At 46.9% G+C, this 26,538-nt stretch overlaps 1 protein-coding gene across 4 annotated transcripts in view; it reads left to right on the plus strand.

Annotated features, from left to right (window-relative positions):
- SHD (Src homology 2 domain containing transforming protein D) overlaps positions 1-26,538 on the plus strand; it is a 69,581-nt gene that overhangs the window by 33,241 nt on the left and 9,802 nt on the right. For 2 of the 4 annotated variants that reach the window (XM_039349303.1, XM_039349302.1), the window contains exons 4-8: positions 1,558-1,687; positions 3,377-3,610; positions 16,678-16,761; positions 21,076-21,265; positions 24,178-24,297. In XM_039349303.1, coding sequence (XP_039205237.1) covers positions 1,558-1,687; positions 3,377-3,610; positions 16,678-16,761; positions 21,076-21,265; positions 24,178-24,297 — 758 coding nt within the window. The remainder of the gene's footprint in view (positions 1-1,557; positions 1,688-3,376; positions 3,611-16,677; positions 16,762-21,075; positions 21,266-24,177; positions 24,298-26,538) is intronic. The other 2 variants (XM_039349304.1, XM_039349305.1) reach the window with 2 other exon arrangements.

Here is a 26,538-nt window from a genome sequence, read left to right on the forward strand (position 1 = left end):
CTGTTAGTTAGATGGATCTATCTGGGAGTGCTTACAACTCTGATTGGAAGCTCTCTCTCTCTCTCTCTTTCTCTTTCTGTCTCTCTGTCTGTCTCTCTCTCTCGCTCTTCCTCTCTGTCTCTCTCTTTCTGTCTCTTTCTTCCTCTCTCTGTGTCTCTCTCTTTGTCTCTCTCTCTCTCTCTGTGTTTGTGTCTCTCTCTCTGTCTTTCTCTTTCTCTCTCTCTTTCTGTCTCTGTCTCTGTCTCTCTTTCTCTTTGTCTCTCTCTCTCTGTGTCTCTTTCTCTCTCTGTCTCTCTCCCTCTCTCTCTCTTTCTCTCTGTCTCTCTCTTTCTGTCTCTCTCTCTCTTCCTCTCTCTCTCTCTCTCTGTCTCTCTTTGTTTCTCTGTATGTGTGTCTCTTTCTCTTTCTCTCTTTCTTTCTCTCTGTCTCTGTCTCTCTCTTTCTCTCTCTCTCTCTGTCTCTCTGTCTCTCTCTGTGTGTCTCTCTTTCTCTCTCTGTCTTTCTCTTTCTCTGTCTCTCTCTTTCTCTCTCTCTCTCTCTCTTTCTCTTTCTCTGTCTCTTTCTTTCTCTCTGTCTCTCTGTCTATGTCTCTCTTTCTCTCTCTGTCTCTCTCTTTCTTTCTGTCTGTCTGCCTCTCTTTCTTTCTCATTCAAAGTACCTCAAAGCATGTAACATCAAAAAGATGTTGAGACTTTGGAAAAAGTGCAGAGAAGAGCAACTAAGATGATTAAAGTCCTGGAGACTAAAACATATGAAGAATGGCTGCAGGTTTTGGGTTTGGCCAGTCCTAGAGAAAAGAAGGACGAGGGGGGACATGATAGCAGTGTTCCAATATCTCAGGGGCTGCCCCAAAGAAGAAGGAGTCAAGCTATTCTCCAGAGCACCTGAAGGCAGGTCAAGAAACAATGGATGGAAACTAATCAAGGAGAGAAGCAACCTGGAATTAAGGAGAAACTTCCTAACAGTGAGGACAATTAACTGGTGGAACAACCTGCCTCCAGAAGTTGTGGATGCTCCATCACTGGAGGTTTTTAAGGAGAGACTGGAAAGTCACCTCAGTTCAAAAATCATTGTTCTATGATGGATCCTTTCACCCAATTGAAGGTTACAACAACAACAACAAAATAAAAACAACAACAACAATAATAAAGTTGGAAGGGACCTTGGAGGTCATCTAGTCCAACCCCCTGCTCAGGCAGGAAACCCTATACCATTTCAGACAAATGGCTGTCCAGTCTCTTCTTTAAAACTCCCAGTGTTGGAGCATTCACCACTTCTGGTGGCAGGTTGTTCCACGGGTTAATTGTTCTGACTGTCAGGATGTTTCTCCTTAGTTCTAGGTTGCTTCTCTCCTTGATTAGTTTCCATCCGTTGCTTCTTGTCCTGCCTTCAGGAGCCTTGGAAAATAGCTTGACTCCCTCTTCTTTGGGGCAGCCCCTGAGATACTGGAAGGCTGCTATCATGTCACCCCTCTTCATTAAACTTCATTAAATTAATTAATTAATTAATGATTACATTGAAACGATTTGCTGAAACGAAGCCCTTCTTTTTCCCTAGGCCCCCGGAGAGAGCGAATACTCTGATCCGTTCGATGCTCACCGGGAACCAAAAGGGGACGCTGAAGAGGACGCTGGTCTGGAAAACAACGGTTACATGGAGCCCTACGATGCCCAGAAGGTGGTGGCTGGTGAGTGGAGGCAAATAAGAATAGAATGGAATGGAATGGAATGGAATGGGATGGGATGGAATGGAATGGAATGGAATGGAGTAGAGTGGAGTGGTGTGGAGTGGAGTGGAGTGGAAGGGAACGAACAGAACAGAACAGAGCTGGAAAGGACCTTGAAGGTCTTCTAGTCCAGTCCCCTGCTCAAGCAGGAGAACCTATACCATCTCAGACAAATGACTGTCCAGCCTCTTCTTAAAAATCTCCAGTGATGGAGCGCCCACGATTTCCAGTGGCAAGCTGTTCCACTAGTTGATTGTCCTGACTGTCAGGAAGACCGACGGTGAAAAAGTACAGAACAAGGAAAAAAAGAGAAAAAAAAGAGGGAAAAAAGGAGTTAACTTTCTCCTTTTATCCTAAAACAAGTAAAGGCAATTTTATAGGTATTCCTGGACTTATGATGGTAATGGGGCTTACCTTTTACGGCTGGAAGTTGGGACGGTTGCCAAAATGGGTCGGTCATCGATTTTACGACCTTTTTTGTGGGGTGTGTGTGTGGGTGGCCGTTAAGCGAATCACATGCTCGTTAAACGAATCCAGATGCCCCTCATTGATTTTGCTTCTCGGAAGCCGGCTGGGAAGGTTGCAAATGGCCATCAGTGTAACACCGGGACACCATAACCATCATAAATACAGGCCCGGCGCCCGAATTTGGATCCGTGACCAAAACTGGAGAGGCGGCAACAGTCATAAATGCAGCGAGTGGTCCTAAGTTGGGGTTTTTTTTCAGTGCTGTTGTAACCTTGAACAGTCACTAAATGAACGGTTGTAAGTCGAGGACTACCTGTATAATGGGATCCTTCGAACAGTCACTAAATGAATGGTTGTTAAGTCCGGGACAACCTGCATTATGGGATCCTTCAAACGGTCGCTAAATGAATAGTCGTAAGACGAGGACCCTCCTTATGATGGCATCCTTCAAACGGTCACTAAATGAATAGTCATAAGCCGAGGTCTCCCTGTATGATGGGATCCATCGAATGGCCGCTAAATGAATAGTCATAAGCCGAGGACCCTCTGTAGGATGGCATCCTTCAAACGGTCACTAAATGAATAGTCATAAACCAAGGACCCTCTGTAGGATGGCATCCTTCAAACAGTCACTAAATGAATAGTCATAAGCCGAGGTCTCCCTGTATGATGGGATCCTCCAAGGGCCGCTAAACGGAGGGTGGTAAATCGAGGTCTCCTTGTGTGATGGGGTCCTTTGAGTGGTCGCTAAACAAACGGTCGTAAGTTGAGGACTCCCTTGTATGATGGGATCCTTCGAACAGTCACTAACCAAATGGTCGTAAGTTCAGGACCCTCTGTATGATGGGATTCTTCAAACGGTCGCTAAATAAATAGTCGTAAGTCAAGGACCCCCTGTATGATGTGATCCTTTGAACGGTCACTAAATGAATAGTCATAAGCCGAGGACCTTCTGTAGGATGGCATCCTTCAAACGGTCACTAAATAAATAGTCATAAGCCGAGGTCTCCCTGTATGATGGGATCCATCCAAGGGCCGCTAAACGGAGGGTGGTAAGTCGAGGTCTCCTTGTGTGATGGGATCCTTTGAGTGGTCGCTAAACAAAACGGCCGTAAGTCGAGGACCCCCTTGTATGACGAGATCCTTAAGTGGCAGTTCAAAGTTTCCTTTCCCCGTTTGCAGACCTCCAGCGCAAAAATGACTGGGACGAGCAGCGGGGGAAGAAATCCCGGATCGGGCTGCAGCTTTACGACACCCCCTACGAGGAGAAGGCAGCCGAGGCAGAGGACCCCGAGGCCGGGAAGAGCGCCGAGAAGCCCCCCAAGAGCCGGCTGCCCCAGGAGGACGAGCGCCCGGCCGACGAATACGACCAGCCCTGGGAGTGGAAAAAGAACCACATTTCCCGCGCTTTTGCTGGTGAGTTGGCAACCCAGCCCGGGGGGGGGGGGGAACCACAATTGCTGCGACTTCAAAGAAATGCTGACATTTTGGGGGGGGGGGGGAAAGAAGCCTTGAAACTTAGCCAGGGTTTAAAAAACAAACCGGTTGGATGAAAATGAGCCCTGCCTAAGTCTTTTGCTTTGTGGAAGGCGGCGGCTAAGTTTCTAGTCCTCAGGGGTTTTTTGTTCCGGGGAAGCTCTTTTGCGTTTAAGCGGGAATCCGTTGTAATATGCAGTCTGTCTCGCCCCCCCCCTCAAATACCAGATGGTCTATATTAGAACATGGTTGTCCAAGGTTGGCCACTTTTAAGACTTGTGGACTTCAACTCCCAGAATTCCCCAGCCAGCCATGCTGGCTGGGGAATTCTGGGAGTTGAAGTCCACAGATCCTAAAATGGCCAAGGCTGGACATCCCTACCCTAGAACAAAAACCACCCAGAAAGGAGCTGGAGTGTAAAATCCACCTTCAAGAGGACCGCTCTTAAAAATAAACATGCAATCTTCTAGTCCTCCTGCTTCATCCTTTTGAAAGTGTGTATTCCTCCCTATCCTAGTGGGCATCTTTGTAAAACAGGGGAAGAGATTTAAACTGCTGCAGCAGGAAAAGTTAGCTTTGATCTTGTGCCATCTGCAGTAAAATTAAACTAAAATACTTTTTTTAAAAAAACCACCCCCTTTTTTTTTTTTAGAAAATTGCAGTGAGAGAGAGAAAGAGAGAGAGAGAAATTTGCAATTAAAAATATAGATGCTGACAGGTTCTTGGTAAAGTCTTAGACCATCAGGAAATGCCTCCAGAAGTTGTGAATGCTCCAACACTGGATGATTTTTTAGAAGAGATTTGTCTGAAATGGTATAGGGGTTGGACTAGATGACCTCCAAGGTCCCTTCCAACTGTTCTCTTCTCTTCCCTTCCCTTCTCTTCTCTTCTCTTCTCTTCTCTTCTTTTCATTTTCTGAATTTTGAGCTTGGTGCTTTTCTTGCAGACATCCCATTACCCAACTAGGGAACATCATCAGTACTAGAAGGGAGAGGGACTTCTGGAGAGGAGGAGGAGGAGTAGAAGGAGGAGGAGGTGGTGGTGGAGGAGGAGGAGGAGGACTGTGGGATCCTTGGTGTTCTCTGAGCTTGATTCTTCCTTGTAGACGTTTCATGACCCAACTAGGCAACATCATCAGTATTAGAAGGAAGAGGGACTTCTGGAGAGGAGGAGGAGGAGGAGGAGGAGGAGGACGACGACGACGACTGTGGGATCTTTGGTGTTCTCTGAGCTTGCTTGTTATCTGCAGACATCTCATTACCCAACTAGGGAACGTTATCAGTGCTAGAAGGGATTTTTGGAAAGGAGGAGGAGCAGGAGGAGGAGGGGAGGAGCAGGAGGAGGAGGAGGACTATGGGGTCTTTGGTGCTCTCTGAGCTTGGTTTTTTTCTTGAAGATATTTCATGTCCTATCTAGGTAATACCATCAGCGTTAGAATGGCGGGGGACGGCTCTCTGTTTGTATACAATGGCTTGCCTTATCAGAGTGGATGGAAATGTTGCTTTTTACTTGGTGATTCCTTGAGGGGGTTTTTGTTTACTGTTTGATAGTTTGTCTGAGCAGGCAGTGGCAAGTTACTATGTATAAACCAGTGGTTCTCAACCTGTGGGTTGGGACCCCATTTGGGGTCGAACGACCATTTCACGGGGGTCGCCAAACAAGGCTGTCCGCCATTTTTTCCCCTTTTCTTTGGCCAGGCCCCTGGCAACCGATGATGTATAAATGGTTGGGGGTCACCACAACATGAGGAACTGTATTATGGGGTCGCGGCATTAGAAAGGTTGAGAACCACTGGTATAAACAGAGAGGCATCCCCACTCCTTCTGAACACTGATGATATTACCTAGATGGGTAATGAGAGGTCTGGAAAAAAAAACAAGGTCAAAGAGCACCAAGGACCCCACAGTGGTTCCATCCCGTGAGGACTTCAATTCCCAAAATTTCCCTAGCCATGGGGAATAAGTCCTTTCCCCAGCCATGGGGAATTCTGGGAACTGAAGTCCACAGGTCTTAAAGCCTGCGAAACACTGATTTAATTGTAAATAAATTGCCAACAGTGCTAGAGTGTTACTTACTTGATTAAAATGATGAGGAAAAAAAGGAATGATTTTAGAATAGAACAGAACAGAACAGAATAGAATAGAAAATGGAAAAAAATAATATAGAATAGAATGGAATGGAATGAAATAGAATGGAATGGAATAACAGAGTTGGATGGGACCTTGGAGGTCATCTAGTCCAACCCCCTGCTCAGGCAGGAAACCCTACACCATTTCGGACAAATGCTGTTCAGTCTCTTCTTAAAAACTTCCAGTGTTGGAGCTTTCACTGCTTCTGGAGACAGGTTGTTCCACTGGTTAATTGTTCTCACTGTCAGGAAATTCCTCCTTAGTTCTAGGTTGCTTCTCTCCTTGATTAATAATAATAATAATAATAATCCCCCAGTGAGGCACTACCTTGACGTGATTGTGGGGCTTGTGTACTCTGAGGAAGATGAGAGCTATGCCAGAAGTTCAACCATACTGGACAGGTCTCATCAGAGGAGTCAGACAAAGAGTGTCTCTCCCATAAAAAATATGGTGAGACGTAAATTTCAGAATGCCATACCGGCTCGGATGTCGTCTGGGTTAACAAGTCCGTGCTAGATATTGGAGTTCCTGGATATCTGGTGAAAAATGGGTTACAGGACTCAGGATTGTTGGCTGAGCAACCAGAGCCAGCAGCTGCAGAACTACTGGAAGAAAAGGTGTTTACCCGTCGCAGATACACAGTGATTGAATGATACCTGTAACACCATCAAACATCCACATCTGCCTATCCAGGTCCTGGGTAAGGACTCGATAGGTAGACAAAATGCCAAATCCAGTCTGAACATCTGGCTGACTGTGCGATGATCCATAATAATAATAATAAAGTTGGAAGGTACCTTGGAGGTCATCTAGTCCAACCCCCTGCTCAGGCAGGAACCCTACACCATTTCGGACAAATGGCTGTCCAGTCTCTTCTTAAAAACTTCCAGTGTTGGAGCATTCACTGCTTCTGGAGGCAGGTTGTTCCACTGGTTAATTGTTCTCACTGTCAGGAAGTTTCTCCTTAGTTCTAAGTTGCTTTTCTCCTTGATCAGTTTCCATCCGTTGCTTCTTGTCCTGCCTTCAGACACTTTGGAAAATAGCTTGACTCCCTCTTCTCTGGGGCAGCCCCTGAGATATTGCAAGGCTGCTATCATGTCCCCCCCTCGTCCTTCTCTTCGTTAAACTGGACATCCCCAATTCCAGCAACCGTTCCTTATATGTTTTAGCCTCCAGTCCCCTAATCATCTTTGTTGCTCTTCTCTGTACTCTTTCTAGAGTCTCAGCATCTTTTTTACATTGTGGTGACCAAAACTGGATGCAGGATTCCAAGTGTGGCCTTCTGGATCTGCTTTGATCTTTCTCCCCAGTTTTCCCACCCTTTCCTGAAATCCCAATCCCTAATTACGGCCAGCGATGATCTGTGTTTTGTTTCAAGAAACAGCCACACCACTTAATGAAATAATAGCTGCGGCTGAATGTCTGGAATTGACGTGTGGCATTGGGTGGGTCTGGCAGCACTGCCAAACGTTAAACCTGATTGAGGGTTGTGTTGTGTGTGTGTGTGTGCTTGAGCACCGGTGTGTAGCCTCTTCAGATCTCCCTCCTGTTCTCCATCAATCATCTGGAGAGCTCTTTTCCATCCAGATCATCGGGGGCTCCCTGTGGATTTGGCACCGCAGCGAAGGGGGGGGCGCCTCCGATCAATGGAAACCCCCCGTGGTTTGTTTTGAAAAGCAGCGACACCCTGACAACGCACAAGGAAATGTCAAGAGATCCTTGTTCTTCTTGTCTGCTCAGCAACGTTGGCAGCACAGAGATAAAATTATCTCCCGCAATAGACAGCTTAGCCGTAATTGCGCACGCCGGGTAAATTTTAAAATCGCATTTCCCATTTGTCCTCTGAAAATCCCCAAGCCAAATTATTTTCTTGTTGTGTTTTTTTTAATCCTTGCAACAACCGGGGGGGGGGGGGAATGCAGGGAATCCTCAACTTACGACCACAACTGAGCCGTAACATTTCTGTGAGCTAAGCGAGACCTTTGGTTCAGTGACTTTGGGCCCGTTTTACGACCTTTCTTTGCCTCGGAGGTTAAGTGAACCCCTGCAGTTGTTAGGTGAGGAACACGGTCGTCTGGCTTTCCCATCGGCTTTGCAGGTCAGAATGGTCAGATCGCATGACCCCGGGACACTGTAACTGTCATAAAGACGAGTCGGTTGCCAAGTGTTTGAGTTTGGGTCAGATGATCGTGGGGGATCGGTCGAAAGTGTGAAAAACGGTCGTAAGACCCTTTTTTCAGCGCCGTTGTAACTTGAAACGGTCACTAAATGAACTGCGGTCAACTGCTGCAAGGCAGGGCACAGCCACACTTTGAGACCCAGCCAAAATGGGGAAAGTCTGTGCTGCAGCTGCCAAAAAAGCCAACACAGTGCTGGGCTGCATTAATAGAGGGATAGAATCAAGATCAGGTGAAGGGTTAATACCACTTTACAAGGCCTTGGTAAGGTCACACTTTTGGTCACCACAATGTAAAAAAGATGTTGATATTCTAGAAAGAGTACAGAGAAGAGCAACAAAGATGATCAGGGGACTGGAGGCCAAAATTTACAAGGAACGGTTGCTGGAATTGGGTCTGTCTCGTCTAATGAAGAGAAGGACAAGGGGGGGGGGGACATGATAGCAGTCTTCCAGTATCTCAGGGGCTGCTGCAAAGAAGAGGGAGTCAAGCTATTCTCCAAAGCGCCTGAAGGCAGGACAAGAAGCAACGGGTGGAAACTAATCAAGGAGAGAAGCAACCTAGAACTAAGGAGAAACTTCCTGACAATGAGAACAATTAACCAGTGGAACTACCTGCCTCTAGAAGTGGTGAATGCTCCAACACTGGAAGTTTTTAAGAAGAGACTGGACAGCGACTTGTCTGAAATGGTATAGGGCAGTGATGGCGAACCTCTTAGAGACCGAGTGCCAAAACTGCAACCCAAAACCCACTTATTTATTGCTGGGCGCCAGGTGGGCATGGCCCACTGGATGGGCGTGGCTGTGGTGGTCATGGCAGATTGGGTGGGTGTGGCCAAGGTGGGCATAGTCACCTTGATGTTGCTCGCAGGGAGGGACGCCTGTGAGGGATGGGCAGGATTGGGGGAGATCCAGAGGGTCTCTGGCAGGTGGGGCGGTGGGCAGGAGGCTCATCCTGCAGCTTGAGGCGTGGCAAGGCAGGGTTGCCATTGTCGCAGGGCAAGGCAAAGCAAAGGCCACTGTTGCCTAACACCATCGGCCCCCGCACCTAGAGGCCAGCGAGCACATGGGGGGGGGGTGACAGTGTCCATCAGCAGCCACAGCCTGCCGGCCCCTCGACTGGCACACTCTGGGGCTCCACAGCCGGCCGCCAGCAGTTCAGAGAAGCCGCCTCTGAGCTGGACGGCCGGCCGATAGCTGAGGAGGCGATGCAGTGGGTGGTGCCCAGGAAAAGGAGAGCATGCGAGGCCAGGAGGGATGGGACGGGGGGGGGAGGGAAACCAGCCGTACTGGGATGCATCCAGCCACGTGGGACCTCAGCGAGTTAGCGGGCAGCTGGTTGAAGAGGGACGGTTGCCATCTCAGGGGCATGGCGTGTGTGCCCACAGAGGGGGCTCTGAATGCCGCCTCTGGTACGCGTGCCATCGGTTCGCCACCACTGTTTTAGAGAGTCATTGAGGTCATCTGGAAGCTTAGCTGTGTCCTCAGGGTCACCTGAGTGGTGCCAATGGGTGTGGAGCCTTCTTGGAACTGCTGAAAGGACCGTGTTGTAAACTGGAGTCAGATCAGTGGTTCTCAACCTTTTTAATGCCGCGACCCCCCAACCGGTCTTAAGTCGAGGACTACTCAACCGGTCATAAGCCGAGGACTACTCAACTGGTGCAGCACCGTTTGCAGAATGGGACTTTTGGCGGGCTCAGCGGGGCAGAGACAGCCTGGACAATTCCTATTGGCTTTTGAAAGCCAATAGAATTAGACTCTATTCAAGAGAGTCTATTCTATTGGCTTTCAAAAGCCAATAGAATAAAAGGGAGTAGCACAGCTAAGGAAAAGGGGGAAAAAATGGCAGACGGCGTTGTTTGGTGACTCCCCTGAAATGGTCGTTCGACCCCAAATGGGGTCCCAACCCACAGGTTGAGAACCACTGAGTTAGATGATGTTGTATCCCTCCCCCTCTGTTGAGTTAAACCAGTTGAAGTCCACGAGTCCTAAAAGAGCCAAGGTTGCCTACCCCTGGTATAGGGTTTCCTGCCTGAGCAGGGGGTTGGACTAGATGACCTCCAAGGTCCCTTCCAACTTTATTATTATTATTATTAATTAAAGGTTTTCCATCAGTTCTGAAAATGTCAGCTTCTCCTGATTTCTCCCTTTGGCTAATGGGTCACGTCCGAGTCATCAGCCTCTAGGATTCTTATAATAATAATAATAGTAGTAAAGTTGGAAGGGACCTTGGAGGTCATCTAGTCCAACCCCCTGCTCGGGCAGGAAACCCTACACCATTTCAGACAAATGGCTGTCCAGTCTCTTCTTAAAAACTTCCAGTGTTGGAGCATTCACCGCTTCTGGAGGCAGTTTGTTCCATTGGTTAATTGTTCTAACTGTCAGGAAGTTTCTCCTTAGTTCTAGGTTGCTTCTCTCCTTGATTAGTTTCCACCCATTGCTTCTTGTCCTGCCTTCAGGTGCTTTGGAAAATAGCTTAATTCCCTCTTCTTTATGGCAGCCCCTGAGATATTGGATACTTGTAGGAATTTGAAGAGCAATTTCCCCCAAAGTGTAGTTCTTCCTCTTGCAATGGCCCCGAATGGAGAGAGCAAATATTTTCTCTGAACATAACGGCCGGCTTGTGCAAACTTTATTTTACGAAGGAGGGGAGGGGGGGCATTGTCTCCTCTGAGGAGGGATGCGTGGCGAAAGGAGGCTGGGCTTCGGCTGGCGAACGGATTGAAAAAGAATGCGGAATTAGAATCAGAGCTGGAAGGGACCCTGGAGGTCTTCTAGTCCAGCCCCCTGCTCACACAGGAGACCCTATATCGTTTCAGACAAGTGATTGTCTGGTTTCTTCTAAAAAAGCTCCAGTGTTGGGGCACCCACAACTTCTGGTGGCAAGCTGTTCCACTGGTTAATTGTCCTCGCTCTTAGGAAGTTTCGCCTTAGTTCCGGGTTGCTTCTCTCCTTGAATAGTTCTTTTAATGACCATGATGTTTGCTTAATGCCTGCCACAAAAAAGGTCATAACATTGGGCATGGTCCCATGGTAACCCACTTAATGACCACCATGGCTTACAACCAAAATTCCAGACTCAGTTATGGTCGTAAGCTGAGGACCTCTAATCCAGCCCCCCTCCCCCGCTTATGTTTAATGTAGTGTTGTTGCTTTTTTGCTTTTTTTGTTTTAATCCTATAAGTTAATGGAGTTTTGAAGAAGAGATGATTCTCAATCTTTAACACTTTAAAAATAAATGTGATAACCATCTCTCTGTTCTTAAGCCGGAAAAATAAAGTGGGCAACTCAAGAGAGGCGATTTATCTTTGAATATGTGATCTTGAAGAAGGAGAGAAGTGCCCCCCCCCAAGAACTATAAATGCTCCATTTGCAAACTTGTGTGTGTGTGTGTGTATGTGTGTCACTGGGGATGCAGAAAAGTCACATATGATCCATCAGTTGTCTCTCTGTGGCTTTGCTGATAAGAGATACAGCGGGTAAATTTAGCTGCTCCGTCTTATCAATCAGAATATTCTTCCCACTGGATCAGCCTGCAGTAATCAGATAAAAACAGCAGGTGAAGTGCCTATAGTTGTACAAGCCTGCCCGTTGCATCTCTGGGTGAGTCACTGCACTCAGAAATCTACAGGGGGTCCTCATTTTACAACCGCTGGTTTGTTTCCTTACCGTCCATGTTTCCCGGATGCCCCACTACCTTAAGCAATGTCACTGGGGCTCCCTTGCTTTCTTTTATTCCTGGAAATGACAGAATAACAGAGTTGGAAGGGACCTTGGAGGTCATCTAGTCCAACCCCCTGCTCAGGCAGCAAACCCTGTACCATTTTAGACAAATGGTCGTCCAGTCTCTTCTTACAAATTTCCAGTATTGGAGCATTCACAACTTCTGGAGGCAAGTTGTTCCACTGATTAATTGTTCAGCAAATTGCTTCTTAATTCTAGGTTGGTTCTCTCCTTGATTAGTTTCCATCCATTGCTTCTTGTTCTGCCTTCGAGAGCTTTGGAATAGAATAGAATAGAATAGAATAGAATAGAATAGAATAGAATAGAATAGAATAGAATAGAATAGAATAGAATAAGGAATGGAAGAATAGAATAGAATAGAATAGAATAGAATAGAATAGAATAAGGAATGGAAGAATAGAATAGAATAGAATAGAATAGAATAGAATAGAATAGAATAGAATAGAATAGAATAGAATAGAATAGAATAAGGAATGGAAGAATAGAATAGAATAGAATAGAATAGAATAGAATAGAATAGAATAGAATAGAATAGAATAGAATAGAATAGAATAGAATAGAATAAATAGAATAGAATAGAATAGAATAGAATAGAATAGAATAGAATAGCAGTACTGCAGGCCACTTTAGCTGACTGTGTTCAGCAGGTCAGCGGTTCAAATCTCACCGGCTCAAGGTTGACTCAGCCTTCCATCCTTCCGAGGTAGGTAAAATGAGGACCCAGATTGTTGGGGGCAATGTAAATATATATATATACATTGCTTACTGGTGTACACCGCTTAGAGAGTGCTTGCACTTAAAGCGGTATATAAGTCTCATAAATAAATAAATAGAATAGAATAGAATAGAATAGAATAGGGAATGGAAGAATAGAATAGAATAGAATAGAATAGAATAGAATAGAATAGAATAGAATAGAATAGAATAGAATAGAATAGAATAGAAAGGCACCTTGGAGGTCTTCTAGTCCAACCCCCTGCTCAGGCAAGAAACTCTATACCGTTTTAGACAAATGGCTGTCCAGTCTCTTCTTAAGAACTTCCAGTGTTGGAGCATTCACAACTTCTGGAGGCAGGTAGTTCCACTGGTTAATTGTTCTAACTGTCAGGAAATTTCTCCTTAGTTCTAGGTTGCTTCTGTCCTTGGTTAGTTTCCATCTGTTGCTTCTTGTCCTGCCTTCAGGCGCTTTGGAATACGTTGACCCCCTCTTCTTTGGGGCAGCCCTGAGATATTGGAAGACTGCTCTCATGTCACCCCTGGTCCTTCTTTTCATTAAACTAGACAGACCCAAATCCTGCAATTGTTCCTCAGTTTAGCTTCCAATCCCCTAATCATCTTCGTTGCTCTTCTCTGAAATATTTCTAGAATCTCTTCAACATGAATACCTTTCTGGGAACAATTTATAAAGGAATAATTTTACCTATACAGACAGTCCTTGACTTATGACCTGTCGCTTAGTGATGGACCACAAAATTGGGATGTATGACATGCTGGCTGGGAAATTCTGGGAGTTGAAGACTATAAGTCTTCAAGTCGCCAAGGCTGGACATTCCTGCTCCAGATTTTCTTCTGAAATAATGCAATCCCTTTGCATCTTGTTGGTTCAACACCGAGTAAATTCCCAATAAGTCCTTTTTAACAAGATTTATGAAGAGCCAGAGGGGGGGAAATCTCAGCAACAGGATGAGGTTCCTGCTAGAAGCCACTTTACCTTTAGCTTCAATAAAGTGCAGGTTTTTCTGAGCTTTTTTCTAGTGGCTTCGTAGTTACAATAATTGGCAGGCTGGCAGTTCTTTTCTCCAATTAATTCAGAGAATCTGCCGTTTTCCCAAACAGGCTGTGATTCCACATCTGCTCCTAAATCTTTCTTAGCCTCTGAACAAACCACCACCCATTTAAAGTAGTTTGGGGGAGCTGATTAAATTGAGAGTAACTTTACAACATGCATGAAGGTTTTATGCCTTTGGCATCACAATTGTCCTTAAGCCGCTGTTTCCAAAACGTTTTCATTCATTACCCACAACCAAGGAACAGGTAATTCCCAACTTACAGCCATTCATTTAGTGCAGGGGTCTTCAAACTTGGCCCTTTTATGACTTGTGGACTTCAACTCCCAGAATTCCTCAGCCAGCCATGCTGAGGAGACAGGGAGAGGTTTCCAAGCTGAGCCAGGCTGGCTCAGAAATTCTGGGAGTTGAAGTCCATGAGTCATAAAAGAGCCATGGTTGCTTATCCCTGACCTAGATGATAGATAGATAGATAGATAGATAGATAGATAGATAGATAGATAGATAGATAGATAGATAGATAGATAGACAGAAAGACAGACTGACCGACCAACCTAGATCTAGGGGTAGGCCACCTTGGCTCTTTCATGACTCGTGGACTTCAACTCCCAGAATTCCTGAGCCAGCCATGCTGAAGGGAAAGGGAGAGGTTTCCAAGCTGAGCCATGCTGGCTGAGGGATTCTGGGAGTTGAAGTCCACGAGTCATAAAAGAGCCAAGGTTGCCTATCCCTGACCTAGATGATAGATAGATAGATAGATAGATAGATAGATAGATAGATAGATAGATAGATAGATAGATAGATAGATAGATAGATAGACAGACAGACAGACAGACAGACAGACAGACAGATCTAGATCAGGGGTAGGCAACCTTGGCTCTTTTAGGACTGATGGACTTCAACTCCCAGAATTCCTGAGCCAGCCTGGCTCAGCTTGGAAACCTCTCCCTTTCCCCTCAGCATAGCTGGCTCAGGAATTCTGGGAGTTGAAGTCCACAAGTCATAAAAGAGCCAAGTTGAAAGACCCCTGATTTAGTGACTGTTTGAACTTACAAACTGCATTGAAAGTAAGTGAATTATGACTGCTTTTCACACTTACGACCGTTGTAGCATCCCCAGGGTCACGTGACCAAAATTCGGACACTTGGGCAACTGACTCATATTTATGACGGTTGCATGTGATCATCTTTTGCGACCTGCGGACAAAGAAAGTCAACAGGGGAAGCCAGGTTCGCTTAATAACTCTATGTAACTAACTTAAGAACTTAACAATTATGCCAAGGCACGTCAAAAAATGGGGCAACTTAACACCTGTGTCTTGCTTAGCAACGGACATTTTGGTCGTAAGTCAAAAGACTATTTGCAGGCCAAAGAAAACTATCTAATAAGAGTTGGGTGCTTAACAACAGAAATGCAGATTTTAATTTCAGACTTCCTGTATAGGGTAAAACACTTTAAGTCCATTTAAAGGTCCCTGTTGTGATTGGGTGGTGGGCTTGTGAGTAGCTTATCCCAATAAATTTATATCCAATTTTGAAAAATCTATCGAGGTTTGGGAAGGGCTGTCTTAAGCAACCATCACATAGTTTTGGTCACCACGATGTAAAAAAGTCGTGAAGACTCTAGAAAGAGTACAGAGAAGAGCAACAAAGAGGATCAGGGGACTGGAGGCTAAAACATATGAAGAACGGTTGCTGGAAGTGGGTATGTCTAGTTTAATGAAGAGAAGGACAAGGGGGGACATGATAGCAGTGTTCCAGTATCTCAGGGGCTGCCCCAAAGAAGAGGCAGTCAAGCTCTTCTCCAAAGCACCTGAAAGCAGGACAAGAAGCAATGGATGAAAACTAACCAAGAAGAGAAGCAACCTAGAACTAAGGAGAAATTTCCTGATATTGAGAACAATTAGTCAGTGGAATAATCTGCCTGCAGAACCGGTGAATGCTCCAACACTGGAAGTTTTTAAGAGTAAGAATAGAATAGAGCTGGAAGGGACCTCGGAGGTCTTCTAGTCCAGCCCCCTGCTCAAGCAGGAAAACCTATACCGTCTCAGACAGGTGAATATTCAGTCTCTTCTTGAAAATCTCCAGTGATGGAGCGTCCACGATCTCGGGGGGGGGGTAAGAGATTGGATAGCCAATCGGGGGTTGGACTAGAAGACCTCCAAGGTCCCTTCCAACTGTGTTATTTTGTTATTCTGTTAAGTGCTGCATAATCTGCCAAGTCAATAAGACCATACTTATTAGAATATTGCATCCAGTTTTGGTCGCCACGATACAAAAAAGATGTTGCGACCCTAGAAAGAGTGCAGAGAAGAGCAACAAAGATGATCAGGGGACTGGAGGCTAAAACATATAAGGAAAGGTTGATGGAATTGGGTATGTCTAGTTTAACGAAGAGAAGGACGAGGGGGGACATGATAGCAGTGTTCCAGTATCTCAGGGGCTGCCACAAAGAAGAGGCAGTCAGGCTATTCTCCAAAGCACCAGAAGGCAGGACAAGAAGCAAAGGATGGAAACTAATCAAGGAGAAAAGCAAGCTAGAACTAAGGAGGAATTTCCTGACAGTGAGAACAATTAATCAGTGGGACTGCTTGCCACAAGAAGTTGTAAATGCTCCATTACTGGAGGTTTTTAAGAGGAGACTGGACAGCCACTTGTCTGGAATGGCATGGGTTTCCTGCCTGAGCAGGGGGTCTCTTCCAACTCTGTTATTTTGTTGTTCATATCAATACCAAGTTGCAACACCACATGAGTGTGATGTTCTTTTGTGTTTAGTGGACATTTGGGAATAATAGACAGCTCTGTAGTCCATTAAATGAGGTTTCACTGGATTGCATATCAGTCCAGAATCTAATGGGCAAGGTAAGTGCCTCAAAATGTTGGATCTCCTCTTTCCGCCAGCAACGCGTTGTTGGGGAGGATAAAGTTTCGATCCAGCCATGCCCATCCCCACTCAAGGGACTTAGTAAGCTTGTAGTAGGGGACTTCCACCTAGCCTTCCCATGTCTGTCTATCTGTCTGTCTGGTTCAACCATTTCTTTTTTATCATGCCGTTTTTGTCTTCTTCCTCCCATCCCTCCCATCATCTTCTCCCTCCCTCCTTTTCATGCTCTTTCATCCCTCTCTCTACAAACTCCCCACCTCATCTTCATAACATCCTTTCCCCTTGCAGTAGACATAAAGGAGAATAAAGTATTGCCCTGGCCACCGCCGGTAGGACAACTTACGGGGACGGAAGAACCCCTAGATCCAGAAGGTGATGTCTTGATTTCAACCTTCCCTGTTTGTTTTCAGCCTGTCCTTCCTCCATCAAAACCTCTCCCTTTACTCCATCTTCTGCTTTGCTACGATTCTTTTGATCTTTTTTTTTTTTTTTTGAGCATCCCAGGATGCTGGTAGAGCTTATTTAGTACACAGAAGCTGCAGTTTGGCAGGCAGGTACTCAACAGGTATGGCTCTCTCTGGCCGCAGAAAGGTGCCCGATTGATAGAAGAGCAGATGGACTTTCTTTAGATCAGATTTTCTCAACCTCCGCAACTTTAAGATGCGTGGACTTCAACTCCTAGAATTCCCCAGCCAGCCATGTGGGCTGGGGAATTCTGGGAACTGAAGTCCACACGGGATGGAGCCACCCCTATTGGGCTGGTGGAGATAGCCAGCAGCAGGCAAAACTGGATGAGTCGAAGTCCACCCATCTTAAAGCATGCTGGCTAGGGGATTCTGGGAGTCGAGGTCCATCCATCTTAAAGCATGCTGGCTGGGGGATTCTGGGAGTCGAAGTCCACCCATCTTAAAGCATGCTGGATGGGGGATTCCGGGAGTCGATGTCCACCCATCTTAAAGCATGCTGGCTGGGGGATTCTGGGAGTCGATGTCCACTCATCTTAAAGCATGCTGGCTGGGGGATTCTGGGAGTGAAAGTCCACCCATCTTAAAGCATGCTGGCTGGGGGATTCTGGGAGTTGAAGTCCATGCATCTTATAGCATGCTGGCTGGGGGATTCTGGGAGTTGAAGTCCACATATCTTAAAGCTGCGGAGGCTGAGAAACACTGTCCTAAACCAATTTCAAGAATCACAATTTGCTTTTCAAAGAAAATGTTTTCTTTTCGAACGAAGAAGTCATCACTAGTTATATTTATTGGACCGCTGCAACCTACAGCTTTTAAATCATTTTTTTCCTATTCAGGTAGCTCTTGACATATGTCCACAACTGAGCCCCAATTTTCAGCTGCTAAGTGAGACATTTGGAAAGTGAATTTTGCCCCATTGGACGACCTTTCTTGCCACAGTTGTTAAGTGAATTGTTACGATTGATTTTGCTTGTCAGAACCGTCATAAGTATGAGTCGGTTGCCAAGCTTCTGAGTTTTGATCACCTGACCCTGGGGATGCTTCGTAAGCATGAAAAGGGGTCACAAAAGACCCTTTTTTTCAGTGCCGTTATCACTTTGAACGGTCACTAAGCGAACCGTTGTAAGTCGAGGACTGCCTGCGTTTCAGAAATATACGAAATCCAAAAGTTTTTTTTTTTTTAATCTTAGAAAGCCAATTGTGGTCATTTCAACTTGGGGCTTAAAAAAAAACTAGAGGGGTGAATTTGACAGGAATGAAAGGCAAGGCCTCAGGAGCCCCTCAAACTTTTGAAAAAATAGACACAAAATTTATTTATATTTTTTTTAGAGATTCTACATAATTGTTTCTTCCCATCCTGTGGTTCCTCCTCCCTCCCTCCCTCCCTCCTTCCTTTTCTCACTTTTCTATCTTTCACTGTTGTTGTTCCTTTTGTTGCACACGTGTCCACTGTGTTGCATGGGCCTGCCTGTCTCTGGCGTGTTTTCACACACGGCATTTTTTTCACAACCCATTTCCAGGGTGGTCAGTTAAAAGCCCACCTTTGGATCGCAATCGGAAAACGAGATTTTCTTTGCAATGTTGTCATGCTTTTCTCTGACATGTGTGTGTGTGGGGGGTGTCCCGATGCATGTTCCAAAAAAAGGCGGAGTTGTGTTGGGGCACCTGTGTCCACCATGTTGGGGTATCCCTGCCCTTCTTTGTGCAGACACTACAGCCTAGAATCGGGTAGGCAACCTTGGCTCTTTTATGACACATGGACTTCAACTCCCAGAATTCCTGAGCCAGCATGAGGGAAACTTTGGCTCTTTTATGACTCGTGGACTTCAACTCCCAGAATTCCGGAGCCAGCCATGCTGAGGGGAAAGGGAGAGGTTTCCAAACTGAGCCATGCTGGCTTAGGAATTCTGGGAGTTGAAGTCCATAAAAGAGCCTCAGTTGCCTACCCCTGACCTAGATGGTAGTCTTCCACTTACAAGCACAATGGAGCCCAGGTTTCTGTCACTAAATGAGACATTTTAAGCGAGTTTTGCCCTGTTTTACGACCTTTCTTGCCACAGTCGTTAAGGGAATATCTGCAGTTGTTAAGGTAGCAACACGGTGGTTAAGTGAATCCAGCTTCCCTATTGACTTTCCTCGTCGGAAGTTCGCAAAAGGGGATCACGTGACCCCAGGACACTGCGACCGTCATAAATACGAGTCAGTTGCCAAGCGTCTGAATTTGGATCACGTGACTGTGGGGGCTGCTGCAACGGTCACGAATCACTTTTTTCAGTGGCGTTGTAACTTGGAACAGTCACTAAACAAAGTCTTTGTAAGTTGAGCACTCTCTGAACACCTATCACAGTGGTGGCGAACCTATGGCACAGGTGCCATAGGCGGCACTCAGAGCTGTCTCTGTGGGCACCCGTGCCATTGTCCCAGTCCTAGGCCTTCAGCTGGGTTTTATAAAACCTTTTCGTTTTAGGCCTCCACTGCCGTGTGCAAAAAAAAAAAAAAAGGTTCAATCAGTCAATTTCAACTTCTCGCGGGGAAAAAAAAGGTCTCGCAAAGTTGGAATTGATTGATTGAACTTTTTAGTCCCACCCAGTCTGCCGTTACCACTGCAGCCACGCCCACCCAATGGGCCACGCCCATCCGGCACCCGACGATGCATAAATGGGTTTTGGATTGCAGTTTGGGCACTCGGTCTCTAAAAGGTTCGCCATCACTGTCCTATCGCTTTGAATAATGCGATCTTAATTAATGAAGGTGAAGTCAAGGTTGTGCTGTCTTCTTTGGCAAGAATACAAACAGGCCCCAATTTAGACCATTAACAAAGTTGTGACAGTCCTGAGAAAAGTAACTTGCAACCAGTCCTCGCACTTATGACCTGCACAGCATCCCGGCAATCCTGTGACGGGCAGCCAGCATCTATTCAAGATGGTTGCAGCATCCTGGCATCGCCAGTTTCCTACCTGAGACGTTCCCGGGGGGCTTCTAACAAGCAGAGTCAACGGGGGACTCTGGATCCACTTAACGGCCACTGCAGCAAAAAGGTTGTAAAATTGGACAGGGCTCACTTAAGGACAACGTTATGGTTTACGACTTTGGTGACCTTACTAAAGATCATAAAATCAGGCACGACTCCCTTCGTGACCAAAGTTCTGAGGCCCGTTGTGGTCATAATTTGAGGACTACCTCCAAAATCTCCCAATCTAGCAGGTGGTTTAAAGTCATTTGGAAACCAGAGGTTTACCGTAAATGCCGGCGTACAAGGCGACCCGGCATATAAGACGACCCCCGTCTTCATAGCCGGGCCGCATTCCTAGAACGTCGTCTTATACGCCGGAAACTACCAGTATTTCCGGCGTATAAGATGACTCGGCGTATAAGACGACCCCCGTCTTTGGCGCTGATTTCAGCGCTCGCGGAAGTCGTCTTATACGCTGGCATTTAGGGTAGTTTCTGAGCCAAGATAACTTCATTCAGATGTTGCCCATATGTTTATCCCAGCTAGCATTTTGATGACACATCCACACAAACACCCAGCCACATTCACACACAAACAGCGGCTGAAACGTCTAATTTTTATGTATTGGCAACCTAAAGGTTGCTTATGTAGAGACTGAAAAGGGAAAGCTTATAAAACTGTGTCCACAGGGAGAAGATCAAAAAAGTCAAGATGGCGGCCACAGCCAGCACACACGCACATGTCCCAACAATGTTTTTGACCCTTCTCTGCAGATTCTGAAAGGGATCCTCAATTTTCCCCCTCCTATTAGAATTCATTGTTGGAATATATACAGTGGTATTCAGCCAGTAGATGGCAGTGTTTACAAGTATGGATCTATGATAAGCAGTAAAGCACATGGTGACTGTACACTTTGTTTGATCTCTGCTGCTATATATCAACAGAATTTCTCACACCTCCACTGTAGTTTCCAAATTATTTACAGAATCCAGAAAAAATGTCAAAAAACAGGCTGCCAACATTTCACTGTCCCCTCCCCACTGCAGGGTGTGCACAAAAAGCCAAGATGGCAACCGATGGCCAGAGGGCATGTAAGAAATGGGCAGAGCTTGCTTTGCACAGTTGCCATCTTGACTTTTTTTTTACTTCCCTCCCTTTGGGAGTCTGCTAGCCAACCAGGAAACGTTTTCTGGCAGGGGAAGTGCCCATTGGCTCCTTCGAGACGCCTCTCCAACTGTCTAAGGGTCTGTCCTGCTCCTCCCACAGCGCAGTTCGAAGCCCCCGAGTGGGACCGGACCTCTTCCTCCTCCTCTTCCTCCTCAGCCCCCAAAGAGCACCGGCCACGTCCGCCGAAGCACCCGACGGGCTCTGCCAAGTTTGGCCAGTTGCAGAGCCCCGAGTCCGGCGTTTCCCTGGCTGAGCGCATCGACCTGTCGCTGCCTCTGGAGAGTCAGGCGTAAGTGACGCCCAGGAGGGGATAGGGCTGAGTGTGGGTCCCATATTTAATAATAATAATAATAATAATAATAATAATAGTAATAATAATGTTGGAAGGGACCTTGGAGGTCATCTAGTCGAACCCCCTGCTCAGGCAGGAAACCCTCTACCATTTTGGACAAATGGCTGTCCAGTCTCTTCTTAAAAACTTCCAGTGTTGGAGGATTCACCACTTCTGGAAGCAGTTTGTTCCACTGGTTAATTGTTCTAACTGTCAGGAAGTTTCTCCTTAGTTCCAGGTTGCTTCTCTCCTTGATTAGTTTCCATCCGTTGCTTCTTGTCCTGCCTTCAGGTGCTTTGGAGAATAGCTTGACTCCCTCTTCTTTGCGGCAGCCCCTGAGATACTGGAAGACAGCTATCCTGTCCCCCCTCGTCCTTCTCTTCATTAAACCAGACAAACCCAATTCCAGCAACCGTTTCTTGTATGTTTTAGCCTCCAGTCCCCTAATCATCTTTGTTGCTCTTCTCTGCACTCTTTCTAGAGTCTCAATATCTTTTTTACATTGTGGTGACCAAAACTGGATGCAGGATTCCAAGTGTGGCCTTATCAAGGCCTTGTAAAGGGATATTAACACTTCATGTGATCTTGATTCTGTCCCTCTGTTAATGCAGCCCAGCACTGTGTTGGCTTTTTTGGCAACTGCAGCACACGGCTGGCTCCTATTTAAGGGATTGTACACTAGGACTCTGAGGTCCCACTCACAGTTACTACTCTCCTGGATTAGTTTCCCTCCCCGAGCAAAGGCCATTAATTTTATTTTCTTCCATTTTTCTTTTTTTTTCTCTCTCTTGCCGACAAAGTTCAATAGATATTATTCCACGACGTGCATTGACCGCTCAAAAGTAATTATTGTTGGTGTCCCGTTTGCCACAAATTGTTGATGTTTTAATTATTTTTTTGTGCCGGTGATTTTTCTCATTAGTGGCTATTGACCAAATTATCCGGGATTCGGCGCGCAAATGGGAGATAAACAAAATGGTCATTTTGATCGTGCCGGGAAAAATGCCAAACGGAGAGAAAATGGTTCTAACCGCAGTCAAAATAGAGTGTTTGTCATTTCTATAATCCTTCAAAACATGTTACAAGTAGTCTTGGACTTACAAACATTCATTTAGTGACCGAAAGCTTGGAAGGCAAAACCTCTGGTCCCGGTGACCGGCCCAGATTGGATCATTTAGTGACAGTTCGAAGTTACCACGGCGCTGAAAAATGTGACTTAGGACCCTTTTTCACACTTAGGACCGTTGCAGCGCTCCTCACGATCACGTGATCTCAAATTCAGACGTTTGGCAACTGATTCATATTTACGACAGTTGCTGCTTCCCAGAGTCACATTATTAATTTTTGCGACCTTCCGACATGCAGAAATTTAATAGGGAAGCCAGATTCACATCGTTACTAATTTAACCACTGCAGTGATTCATTTAACGATGGTGGCAAGGAAGACCGCAAAATGGAGCCAAATCCATTTAACAATGGTCTCACTTAGCGACAAAAATTGCCACACTAGGAATACCTGCATCCGGTTTTGGTTACCACGTTACAAAAAAGATGTGGAGACTTTGGAAAAAGGGCAGAGAAGAGCAACTAAGATGATCCAAGGCCTGGAGACTAAAACATAGGAAGAACGGCTGCAGGATTTGGGTTTGGCCAGTCCTGGAGAAAAGAAGGACTAGAGGGGACATTATAGTAGTATTCCAGTATTTAAGGAGGTCAGCGTATCTCCCAAAGCGCCTGAAGGCAGGACAAGAAGCAACAGATGGAAACTAATCAAGGAGAGAAGCAACCTAGAACTAAGGAGAAACTTCCTGACAGTGAGAACAATTAACCAGTGGAACAATCTGCCTCCAGAAGCAGTGAATGCTCCAACACTGGAAGTCTTTAAGAAGAGACTGGACAGCCATTTGTCTGAAATGGTATAGCGTTTCCTGCCTGAGCAGGGGGTTGGACTACATGACCTCCAATGTCCCTTCCAGCTCTATTCTGACCTTCTCTCTACTACTCTTACCTCCTTTATAAACTGAGAAATTAGGGAGAGTCTGTTCTGAGTATCTTTCTCCACCCATTATGCAGCTGAGGGCTCAGCTGTCTCTTATCTGACTGTTCCCTAGACCAGGGGTCCCCAACCTGTGGGCCACGGCCTGGTAGTCGGCTGGCCAGGGCGCCCGTGTGTGTGTGCACACCCCTTCACTTGTGTTAGTGCATTGGGCGCAGGGCACAAAAACAGGATGCCGTGCCACGGGGCACAAAAACGGGCTGCCACTACACCTCAGGGCACAAAAATGGGCCGCCACCACACCTCGGGATGTGAAAACAGGTCGCTGTCATGCTGCAAGGTGAAAAAAACAGATGCCACTGCACCGTGGGGTGCAGAAACGGGCCACCGCCACGCCGCAGGGTGCAAAAATGGGTGCCACCATGCCACGGGGCACCAAAACGGGCCACCGTCATGGCACAGGGCCCAGACACAAGGCGCTGCAGCACACAAGAACGGGGCAGGGTGAGTGAGTATCACTCGCCCCATTTGCGGTGTGCGCGTACTCGCGGCCCTGTGCGCACCGTGCGCACGCACACCTATAAAAGACTTCCCTCTGCCTTTCCCTCTGGTCCGCCAAGTGAGAAAGATTGATGCTCTCTGCCCTAGACAGCGTCCCTTCCTCCCCAAAGTCATTCTCACATCCCATTACCCAACCTGGTGCTCTCCAGATTGCAAAGGGTTTGCAATTGCCCCGACTGGAGGAGAGGCTGCACCAGACATTCCCCGAAGGATCTTGTGTTCGTGCAGACCACTTTTTTCCCACAGGGAGGAGAAAACCACGGGGAGGCAGGGCGAACGTACCGAGGTGACTCCGGTTTCTTGTGATTCGCAGGTGGTTTCATGGCCCCATCAGCCGAGCTGAAGCCGAGACACTCCTGATGCTGTGCAGGGAAGGCAGTTACCTGGTTCGAAGCAGCAAGGCCAGCCGCAGCGAGTATTCCCTCTCGCTCAGGTAAGGGGGGGTGGTGGAGTCCGACAGGTGGTCCTCGACTTACGACCGCAGTCGGCAAGCGTCGCAAATGAGTCGCCTCCAATTTTGCAACCTTAATAATAATAATAATAATAAAGTGGGAAGGGACCCTGGAGGTCATCTAGTCCAGCCCCCTGCTCAGGCAGGAAACCCTGTCCCATTTCAGACAGATGGCTGTCCAGTCTCTTCTTGAAAACTTCCAGGGTTGGAGCGTTCAACGCTTCTGGAGGCAGGTTGTTCCACTGGTTAATTGTTCTGACTGACTGACAGGAAGTTTCTCCTTAGTTTTAGGTCAGTGGTGGCGAACCTATGGCACGCGTGCCAGAGGCGGCACTCAGAGCCCTCTCTGTGGGCACTCGCGCCGTGGCCCGGAGATGGCAACTGTCCCTCTACAACCAGCTGCCTGCTAACTCACCGAGGTTCCACGCGGCCGGATACACCCAGACATGGCTGGTTTCCCTCCCCCTCATCCCATCCCTCCTGGCCTTTTGACACACTGCATCGCCTCCTCAGCTGTTGGCCGGCTGTCCAGCTCAGAGATGGCTTCTTTGAACTGCTGGCGGTGCCGGTCCGACTGGCAGGCTGTGGCTGCTGACGGACACCATCGGCCCCCATGCGCTCGCTGGCCTCTGTGTGCGGGGCCGATGGTGTCAGGTAGCAACTGCCTGGCCCAGGCGTCCCTCCCCACGAGCAGCATTGAGGTGACCATGCCCACCTTGGCCACATCCACCCAATCTGCCATGACCACCACAGCCACGCCACCCAGTGGGCCACGGCCACCTGGCACCTGGCAATAAATACGTGGCGTCTAGGTTGCAGTTTGGGCACTCGGTCTCTAAAAGGTTCGCCATCCCTGTTCTAGGTTGCTTCTCTCCTTGACCAGTTTCCATCCGTTGCTTCTTGTCCTGCCTTCAGGGGCTTTGGAGAATAGCTTGACTCCCTCTTCTTTGTGGCAGCCACCTTCTTTGCCACGGTTGTTAAGCCAATCGCCACAGTCATTAAGTGAGACAGGTGGTCATTAAGCGAATCTAGCGTCCCCTCTTGACTTTTCTGGTCGGAAGCCCCCCCCGGGGGAAGGTCGCCAAGGGTGATCACGTGACCCTCGAGATGCCGCATCCATCGGAAAGATAGGCCGGTTTCACGCACCCCAATGGCAGTCCCGTCACCAGAAGGACACTGTGACGGTCGCATGTGCAAGGACTGGCCCCACCAGTGGCTCACTTGCATGATTAATACTACTATTTAAATTTTTACATTGTCCATTTCACCCAAGTGACTCTGGGACGTTCACAACAAATATCGTACGGGTAATCCTCGACATGCGACAGTTTTCATTTAGCGGCCGTTTGAAGTTACAGCAGCACTGAAAAAAGTGACTTATGACCGTTTTTCACACTTACGACCATTGCAGCGTCTCCCCACGGTCACGTGATCAAAATTCGGGCGTTTGGCGACTGGCGTGTATTTGTGACGGTTGCGGGTTCCTTGGCTTATGACCGCAGTTGAGCCCAGAATTTCTGTTGTTAAGCGAGACATTGGTTTTGCCCCATTTTACGACCTTTCTTACCGCAGTTGTTAAGTGAATCACTGCCTGGCTTCCCCATTGACTTTCCTGGTCAGAAGATCACGAAAGGGGATCACATGGCCTTGAGACACCGCGACCTTCATAAATATGAGTCAGTTGCCAAACAGCTGAATTTGGATCACACGACCAGAGGGACGCTGCAACGGTCACAAGTGTGAAAAATGGTCATAAGTCACTTGTGTCAGTGCTGTTGCCACTTTGAACAGTCACTAAATGAACTGTTGTAAGTCAAGGACTCCCTGTATTTTGATCCTCGGGCATAATTAACCCCATATTACAGATGGGACAACTGAGGCTGTCAGAAAAGACATTCATTTTCCCCGTCATCCAGGCTGGTCACTGCTACAGGTTGTCCTCGACTTAAAACAGTTAATTTAGTGACCGTTCGAAGTTACAGCGGCACTGAAAAAAGGGACTTACGACTATTTTTCACACTTATGACCGTTGCAGCCTCCCCATGATCACGTGATCAAAATTCAGACTCTTATTTATGACTGTGACAGTGTCTTGGGGTCATGGGAAACTTCCCAGCTGGCCACTTAGAAGCAAAGCTAATGGGAGAAGCCAGATTCGCTTAATGACCGCCTGATTCACCTAATACCTGCGGTGATTCACTTAACAACCGTGGTTAAAAAAAA

The sequence above is a fragment of the Crotalus tigris genome, unplaced genomic scaffold (assembly GCF_016545835.1).
Source record: "Crotalus tigris isolate CLP2741 ecotype Arizona unplaced genomic scaffold, ASM1654583v1 scf7180000018259.218504, whole genome shotgun sequence".
In the NCBI taxonomy this organism is placed as follows: domain Eukaryota; kingdom Metazoa; phylum Chordata; class Lepidosauria; order Squamata; family Viperidae; genus Crotalus; species Crotalus tigris.